This window comes from Dipodomys spectabilis, unplaced genomic scaffold, assembly GCF_019054845.1.
Source record: "Dipodomys spectabilis isolate Male_0828 unplaced genomic scaffold, ASM1905484v1 ptg000095l, whole genome shotgun sequence".
Taxonomy (NCBI): domain Eukaryota; kingdom Metazoa; phylum Chordata; class Mammalia; order Rodentia; family Heteromyidae; genus Dipodomys; species Dipodomys spectabilis.
Window position 1 is genome coordinate 29,077,462 of NW_024870772.1, and position 9,697 is coordinate 29,087,158.

Genomic DNA, 9,697 nt, shown 5'->3' on the forward strand with positions numbered 1-9,697 from the left:
CAGCAGGAGCAAGAAAGTCCATGAGACTCTTATCTCCAATAAACCACCAGAAAACCAGAAGTAGTACTGTGGCTCAAGTGGTTGAGCACTAGCCTTGAGCTGAAGAGCTGAGGGACAGCACCCAGGCCCAAAGTTCGAGCCCCAGGACTGACAAACGAAAGAAAGAACGAAAGAAAGGAAGGAAGGAAGGAAAGAAGGAAGGAAGGAAGGAAAGAGAGAAAGAAAGAAAGAAAGAAAGAAAGAGAGAAAGAAAGAACAGAAGCAGACAGCCTAATTGTTTTGTTTGGAAAGAAAGAAAGAAAGAAATAGAGAAAGAAAGAGAGAAAGAAAGAACAGAAGCAGACAGCCTAATTGTTTTGTTTGGAAAGAAAGAAAGAAAGAAATAGAGAAAGAAAGAGAGAAAGAAAGAACAGAAGCAGACAGCTTAATTGTTTTGTTTGGAAAGAGAGAGAGAGAAAGAAAGAAAGAAAGAAAGAAAGAAAGAAAGAAAGAAAGAAAGAAAGAAAGAAAGAAAGAAAGAAAGAAAGAAAAGAAAAGAAAGAAAAAAAGAAAAGAAAGAAAGAAAGAACAGAGCAGACAGACTAATTGTTTTGTTTGTTTGTTTGTTTTTACCAGTCCAGGGGCTTGAACTCAGGGCCTGGGCACCGTCCCTAAGCTTCTTTTGTTCAAGGCTAGTGGTAGAGTTACCACTTGAGCCACAGCGCCACTTGTGGCTTTTTCTGTTTCTGTGGTACTGAGGAACCAAACTCAGGGCTTGCTTCATGCATGCAAGGCAAACACTCTACCACTAAGCCACATTCCCAGTCCCCAACAGTCTAATTGTAAATTGGCTGTAATTGATTAAAATTTCCTTGTGCCTTCCTATGACTCCCTAAGCTGAGCTGTAACCCATGGAAAGGAGTATAGCAATGTGGCTAAGTGTAAACAGAGATACTCAGATCTCAGCCTCCTAAGTAGCTAGGATGAGAGGCATGAGCTACCAGCACCTGGACTTACTGGTTGGTTGGTTGTTGTTGTTTTTAATGGACCTTGGTGTCATCTCTGCATCACTGCATAGAATATTTAAAGATCATGCTTTCTAAACTGTTGCTCAGGACCCTGGAGCCAGCCTTCCATGGTTGACATCCCAGCTCTCTCCCTCACTGAGGCAGATTGATCTGTGTCTCAACACAGATGAGCAGAAAGCCTCTCTCTCTCTCTCTCTCTCTCTCACACACACACACACACACACACACACAATACATGTACCTTGCACAAAGTAAGTACTACTCGAAATGTTAGCACACTATATATTGTTTATAGTGACATTTGGTTAAACACATAATTAACAATTCTGGATCACACACACACACACACACACACACACACACACACACACACACACACACACACACACCAGCCTAACCTAAAGCTTCTGATAAATTTGGAACAATTCTATAACTAGTGTTACCAATGATAAATTAATGAAAAAAGCTAACACTGCATAGATTTTTCTGGGACATCTTTTCACAAGATAATAGGAATCATGTAAAGGCAAGAGAGGGACAATAGCTAGCAATTCTGCCAAAGAAGAATTAGGATCATGAGGAATGAGGAGATTGCGTAGGGGTCCCAGCCACAGCAGGTATGGTGATAGCAAGCAGAAAACTATAGTCAATAGCTCTTGGTGCCTGTCAAAAGACTAAAGGATAGATAAAGACATCATACAAAGTGTTTGTACCACCCTCTAGCCATTTAAGACTTTCACCTAGGCTAATTTATGCCTCCAATTATCTACTATTGTCTCCAGTGATACTGCAGTAGTTCTTAAAATAGCTAAAGACAGTTCTGGTAGTCTCTCAAAGACATAAATCAAAGTGTAGCTAGGTTCCAGTGGATCAAGCCTATAATCTTAGCTACTTAGGAGGCTATGAGAATCATATATATGAGTATCACTGTTCAAAGCTAGTCCATAAGAATCTGATGTACAATTAACCACCAAAAAGTCAGAAATGGAAGTGCAGTTCAAGTGGTAGAGTGCTAGCCCTAAGCAAAAAACCTCAGGAACAGTGGCCAGGCCCTAAGTTCAAGCCCCAGGATTGGTACACACACAAATACACATACACACATACAGATACATAACAAATAGTATATGATTTTTAATTTGAAATCTCAAAGTATTTGATCACACTAGCTATAAACTTAAAAGAATTATGTCAGTTCTAACCAACTGCCTAGAAAAGAAAAAAGAAAAAAATAGCAAGTGAACCTTGATTAAATAAAGGCAATAGTCTTAAGAACATTTCATTATAAAACAGGAAACTCACATAATCTTCTATAACTTCTTTGATGCCTGAAATTGTAAGAATAATCGCCAAAGGCAAGAGAGTTGTATATTTTCCTGTTGGAGATATATCTGGGATTTGCTGCAAAATAATTAGAATTACTCATAGTGAGATAATAAAATCTTTTTATAGTTTGTTCACATACAAAGTCATGCTACTAGTGGAATGACTAAGGACATGAAGACAAAGGACACATTAACTAATGATGGGATATAGCATATAAAAACCACCCCTGAGTGTGACACTCATGACCATACTGGGCAAAGTTGACAGTGAAACTGCTCACCATGTTTACAAGGAAATAGTTCAAACATAAGAATATTTTTAAACTAACATCTTCTGAAAACAGTTACATTCAGATGGCCACTTTACCTGAACCTCATTTCTTTTGTGTATATGTGTGTTTATATGTGTACATCCACGCGTGTGCATAATGCACATATGCCAGTACTAGGACTTGAAGTCAGGATCTGGACACTGTTCCTTAGCTTTTAACTTCAAGGTTAGCACTCTACCACTTGAACCACTAATCCACTTCTAGTTAACTGGAGAAAAGACTCTCATGGATTTATCTACCTGGATTTATTTTGAACCTCAGTCCTCAGATTTCAGCCCTTTGAGTAGCTGGGATTACAGGTGTGAGCCACTGGCGCCCAGCAAACCTCATTTCTTCTTGAGGCAGAGAAAGAAAAAACTAGGAAGCTCAGGAAAGTGATGCTTCCTAGGTACACATTAAACTGTGGATCATGAAACATCAAATGTTCAACATCAATTATGTAAGTTATGAGAAATAAAGATGTAAACAAACTGGTGGACTCCTTTCCCTTCCCTTTCCTTTCCTCCCTTCCTTCTCTCTTTTTTATAGTACTCCAGTTTGAAATCAAAGTCTTGCACTTGCTTAATGAGTGTTCAATATTTGAGTCACCCTCTTGACCTTTTGCTTTAGTTCTTTTTCAGATAGGCTTTCTGGCTTTTGTTCAGGCTAGCCTCAGAACACAATCCTAATACCCTCTGCCTCCAAAGTATCTGGTTTTACAGGCACACACTGTGCCTGGCTTACTATTGTTCATTGCCAATACTAAGGCCTGAACTCAGGTCTTGGGTGCTGTCTCTTACTTTTTCACTTAAGGCTGGTCCTTGACCACTTAGGCTACAGATCCACTTCAGGCTTTTTGGTGGTAAATTGGAGGAAAAATGTTTCAGGGATTTTCCTGCCCAGGCTGATTTTGAAATGTGACACTCCGATCTCAGCTTCCTGAGTAGCTAAGATTACAGGCATAAGCCACTAGCATCTAGCTAAAGGATGGTTTTTAGCTGAAATTTTGTTTGTCTGTTGTTCTTTTTGTTGGGTTGTGGGGCTTAAACTCTGGGCCTGGGCACTGTCCCTGAGCTCTTCAGCTCAAAAGCAAGTGTTCTACCATTTGAGCCATAATGCCTGGTGGTTTATTGGAGATAAGAGTCTCACAGACTTTGTTGCCCAGATTGGCTTTGAACCATAATCCTCAGATCTCAACCTCCTGAGTAAATGGGATCTCAGGTGTGAGCCACCAGCACACAATTTAAGCTGGAATGTTTTAAGAGAAAGAGGAGAATATGGACAGATTAGTGCTCTCTATGTTTATACTAACCATAAATGCCAAGGTCTGGAGAAAAGAAAACCTGGGCATTGTGAAGCTATTTTCCTGGATGGTCTGTGGGATTTATGCTGAAAAAATGGCTGAATAAACAAGGATAAACCAGATTATGGATAGCTTTTAATTTAACTGTTTTAAGCTACTATGTTATTCACTCCAGAATATAATAATAAAATTATCATATGACTAAGGTGGCATAAATGACCAAAGTCACTTCAGAAACATTTCATTAAAGATTTCAATCAAGATGAATTATGTATCAATTTGTTTCTTTGAAATCAACATTTTTTCAATCCAAAAATGTAGTTTCAGTGTCCTGTAAAAATCCTGCACAGCCAGGCACTGATGACTCATGTCTGTAATCCTAGCTACTCAGGAGGCTGAGATCTGATGATCACAGTTCAAAGCTGGCCCGGGCAAGAAAGTCTGTGAGACTTTTTTTTTTGTCGGTCATGGGCTTGAACTCTGGGCATGGGCGATATCCCTCAGCTCTTCAGCTCAAGGCAAGTGCTCTACCACTTGAGCCACAGCACCACTTCCAGTTTTCTAGTGGTTTATTGGAAATAAGAGTCTCACGGAGTTTTCTGCCTGGGCTGGCTTTGAACCGTGATCCTCAGATCTCAGCCTCCTGAGTAGTTAGGATTACAGGTGTGAGCAACTGGCACTTAGCTACATGAGACTCTTATCTCCAATAAACCACCAGAAAACTGGAAGTGGGGCTGTGGCTCAAGTGGTAGAGCACTAGCCTTAAGCTGAAGAGCTGAGGGACAGCGCCCGGGTCCAGAGTTCAAGCCCCTCAACCAACCAAAAAAAAAAAAAATCCTGTGCATTCTCTTCTTCTAGTACTTAAATGTATTATCTATCTCAAATTTTTATGAAAACACAGCTGAACTGGAGAAAGTGAAGAGATGCCCAACTTAACACTCCAACCTCTCCTAGGCTGCTTCATCTGGATGGAAGCGGGGCGGGGGTAGAGATTAGGAGAGGAAACTCTGAGGAGGTTGCTCCACGGCTTGGCAATTGAGGGGCAGGGAGATCTGCTGCCTATCTTGCAAATGAGAGTGTTCAAGTTAATGAGTCTGTGATAACAAAATGCACACTATAAAAATAAACAATAGTCTTCAAAACTTACACACAAATACGTATGCACAATACCATCTTACTGTTCATTAAAAATCAGAAAGGCAGTGCAACAAGACATTGGTGGTTGTTTGACATGAGAATCTGGTAGAGGGACTATTTTTCGTCTAGTTTTCGATTATCTTTCTACTTGTCTATAATCATGAGTTGGCCTAACAGCTGATAAAATTCACTTCAAATGTTAACAATGTTCACATTTCACTATGTTTTAGCAGAGGAGGAAAAGTTTACTCAAAACAAATTTTCCACTTTTAAAAAGTAGACAGACAATAATTTGTCCTCCAAAAAAGATTGTATTGATGTGATGAGACCTGTGAATCATAGGTAACTAGGAAGGAGTGTTCCAAATGCTGGTTTGGGCAGTTTGTTCTCTTGGCCTCAAATCCAGTCTTTCTTCTTTCTGTTCAACATTGGGGCCCACCATGGAGGACTGGGGAAGTGAAGGAATGGAGAAGACGGGTGAATGAGAGTAAAATGGTTGGAAATCAAAAGACTTTGAGTTAAGTAATGATCATTCAAACTACTTTGGAAGACTGTTCCATCTACAACTGGCCTATGCAGTCTGATTTGGTTCACACTTTAGGCGAAGTTCTCTGGAAACCTCATTCCTGCTCCCCAGCAGAGGCCGCTCTCAGCCTTTAGGAAATCAATACATCCTAGGAAGAAGCCATTTCTCTCAAGGCAGCCCAAGGAGCCGGAATGGAAAATACAGTGGGTGTGGCTTTGGGCTGAGAGAGTGGAGCTTCAGACTCATGCTCCTGCAAAGCTGTCCTGCTGTCAATCTCCTTGTCTTGTTTGCAGAAGCACTACTGCTCCCAAATTCCTTCCACTGCTTCTGGGCTTTGCGTGGGGAAAACACAGGCTCTCTCACCTGAAACCCTGATCTTCCAGGCCTCCTGCACCCTCATTAATGCCCACAGAACTCAAGCACCCAGGATGGGATCCACACCTAAGGTCCTGCAAGGGGAGGAGAGGTGGGACCAGGCCACTTAGGTGTGAGTGTTAGTAAAACCCTTAGGTTGGGAGGGCATTTATGGAATATTTTCCCTTTCAAGCCCTGATCTGCTGTTTCTTCCTCCAGGGGCTCAGTGGAGGTGAGAGTTTTAGGTGTCCAGTCCACACAATGACCTCAAAGTCTGGGCAGTATCTCCTAGATGAACAGTTGGGAAAGAGAACCAGGAAAAATGGGAAAATAAATAAATAAATAAAATTCTAAGCTGGACAGCTATAATCCTAGCTACTCTGGAGGCTGAGATCTGAGGATCGCGGTTGTAAAACAGCCAGGTTAGGCAAGTCAGTAGGATTCTTATCTCCAATTAACCACAAAAAATAAATTAAAAAAAAACTCACAAAAGCCCAAAGAGGTTTTGCAAGCATTTTCTTAGACTAAAAATTTGAGTCTAACAAGGTATTCAAAAAATGTTACCTGCAGTATAGTAATGAACAAGAAGAATGCATTGGCAGTTTTGCCAAATTGTAGGTACAAATATCGAGGCAGAAATGACCACATGCTGTACTTGGTTGTGCTGTAAGGGCAAAGAAAAACACCATGGTCAGATCATATTCTGAACTCTAGACATTCACAGAAAACATGCACTGTTACAATTATACAAAAATAGATCAGAAGCTAGGCACTACACATGTATCAAGGTACACTGAACTCAACTATGACATGTGAAATTGAACTCCCTTTGTACGACACTTAAAGGTAATTTTTGATTAAAATACCTACTAAATGAAAGTGCACCAACATGTAGAGATAGTAAACAAGAAAGGGAGAAAAGAGGAAGAATTTTCCATATTAATATAGGACACAGCTGAGTTGAAGCTAAAGAATAAATAGAAAAAAAGATCACTTTGATGGTGCGTGTGTGTGTGCGCATGCGCGCAGGCTTTAAAACCCCTTGGTTTGTTGGGAAAAAACAGTCTTCCTTCCTTTTCCCTTCTGAAGTATTATTGGTTTTTTTTTTCTTACCTGATTGAGTTGTGACAAAAAGTGTTCTTAATAGGGTCATTGATGTAAATGGAGCGATGTTGGGACATTTCTGAGCTTTGGGTAAATTGGTTCCAGACCATCCTTTCTTGAACCTTCTGAATGCCCAAGGAGAAATGTATATTCCTGCAGTAAAAAAGGCACAAGAACATGATACAGAAAAACAAAAGCTGGCAGACTTCTAGCTGCAGCTGTATTGGGCTCCCTGACACAGACTCTCTCCTGACTTTCAATTCTCTTCCTGCCCCTCCTCCTCACCCCTCACATCAGTCATCCTGGCCAGGAAAGGAGAACGGGCTTGGATTGGATGAACCATAGGGGCTCTCTGCCACCTTGCAGACTCCAATGTCTTTCCCAGTTTGCAGAATGGGCTGGCTCTGTCAGGGCAGAAAGAAACAAAGGTGACAGATAACAAGGGCAGAAGATAAGGGAAAGGGAAACAGAAGGAACACAGGAGAGGAGGGAGGGGACAGGAGATTACAAACGCAAGTGTTTTGACGAAAGAGCTGTGGCTCCTAGACCAGAAAGAAGCTCCCTAACCAAAGCCACCTTAATGTTCTTAGTTTGATTAAACGTTAAACAGGTGCTTTTATTCACCTGAAACTTCAGAAAACCGTCACAGATTCTTTGTCTAATCCCTTTGAAATGTGTATAAATGTTCTTTTAAAGGCTTAAGGCACAGGGAATGTTTTTCTACAGGAGAGTTGGAGTGTTTCTTTGAACTACTGCCCTCAAGGAAGGTGATCTATCACCCCATCACCTATTTTGGAAGGTAGGAACCTGTTAGTGGGTGCCTTGCTCCAAATTGTGTAGTTTTCTCTTGGCATGAAGATTAAAAACTTACTCTTGCTGGGCTGGTGGCTCGTGCCTAGCTACTCAGGAGGCTGAGATCTGAGGATCTTGTTTCAAAGCCAGCCAGGGGAAGAAAAGCCCCCATGAGACTCTTATCTCCAATTAACTACTCAAAAACCAGAAGTATTGCTGTGGTTCACGGGGTAGAGAACTAGTCTTGAGCACATAGAAGCCCAAAGACAGTGCCCAGGCCCCACAACCAAGTTTTTCTTTGGTACAATTTTAACTCCAAGCCAGGCACTGGTGGCTCATGCTAATAATCCTAGCTACTCTGGAGGATCATAGATTAAAGCCAGCCTGGGAAGGAAAGTCTATGAGACTTTTACACCAACCACCAAAAGCCAGAAGTAGAGCTATGGCTTAACTGGTTGAGTTCAAGACCAAGTACTAGCACCAAAAAATAAAAATCAAGTTTAACTTCAACATTAAAAAAAAGGCAATCAAGCCTGACGTGGGAAAATGGGATCACCCCACAGTTTTTCCCATAGACTAATAATGACACCCAGTAGTTAAGAATCTCCATATCTGTCCAGCTCTCCCCACACTAGCCACGCCCCTATGACCTCTAGAGAGAAATGCCAGGATCCTGCAGCTCCCAGCTCCACCTCACAGGCCAGCGGGTATCAAAGGCCAAGTGACCTCAGTGCTGATTGGGCTGCAAACACTTGAGGAGTTGACAAGGAGGGGCCCAGGTTAAACCACTGAATGGAAAGTTCCAGCAGCCCCTTATATGTAGGGATACCCAGACCCCACCCTCAACCATTTCTGGCCCCTATGGTCTTCCAGATTGTTCCCACAGTTCCTACTTGCAGTATCCACACCAGCAGCAGTAGGAGTAGATGCAGACAGACTTGAAGCTTCTCAGCACTGTGGTACCAGAAAGGTTTGACACTCCCCTGTGCTCCTCCCGCAAGTGTTTCTGGTTAGATAGCTGTGTAGCACCTCTGATTCGCTACAAATCTAGGACCTGCCCCTTGAGTCCTGAGTTATGGGAAAGTGAGTGATCCCGTTCCAGGGTGAGTTCTTCCAAAATGAGATTCAAGGACAGGCTTCTTTCTGGGGGGCCCATCTTAATGAGTGAGTTCAAGCTGCAGGACCACCATCATCAACAACAGTAAAAGTCTTCACTAAGGTGAAAATGTGAATGCTCCTTATCCCTGAAGCTTCATTGGTTCTCTGATCACAGTTTCTAGTCATGATCCAGTGTTGTGAGCCTGGATATAAACATGTCCAGTTCATTTCTTTGAAGCTCCCATTTCATCCCAATCACATCGATACATCTGTAGTGAAACCCTAGGTTCTGAATAGCTTTCCATTTTAAGTAGTCTTAACTGTTGAGCCCATCTAAAGCTGTCCTGACCACTTGAAATAGTCTTCCAGGAAAGATTCTGTCTCTTTTGTCCGTTTCTGTTTTTCCTAACCTGTCACACCACCTGCTCAATGAGAACAGGCATTGAATATTCTAAATCTATTATTCTATTGCCTCATGTATGCAAGGAAAGCACTCTACCACGGAGCCACCTTCCCAGCCCTGGTTTAATTCTTTATAGGTTAAGAAAGCAATAAAACTAGTAATATTGATAATATGATTATAAAAACTATAATCCATTAGCTTGGAGGTAGAAAAAGAACAACCAAAGTTTGAGGCCAACTCAGGAAAAGTTAGCACTGACTTCATCTGAATATTAAAAAAAATAAAAAGGACTGGAGGCATGGCTTAAATATAGATAATTTACAACTTTCATTACTGCAAA

General features: G+C 41.4%; 1 protein-coding gene across 1 annotated transcript in view; it reads right to left on the reverse strand.

Moving 5' to 3' along the window:
* Window positions 1-9,012, reverse strand: part of LOC122112644 (phospholipid-transporting ATPase IB-like) — a 112,018-nt gene extending 103,006 nt beyond the window's left edge. The window contains exons 1-4 of the mRNA XM_042685505.1: window positions 8,900-9,012; window positions 7,074-7,217; window positions 6,525-6,624; window positions 2,307-2,405 (exon numbers count right to left, since the gene is read on the reverse strand). Of these exons, the coding sequence (XP_042541439.1) occupies window positions 2,307-2,405; window positions 6,525-6,624; window positions 7,074-7,217; window positions 8,900-9,012 (456 nt within the window). The remainder of the gene's footprint in view (window positions 1-2,306; window positions 2,406-6,524; window positions 6,625-7,073; window positions 7,218-8,899) is intronic.
* Window positions 9,013-9,697: the final 685 nt, after the last annotated feature.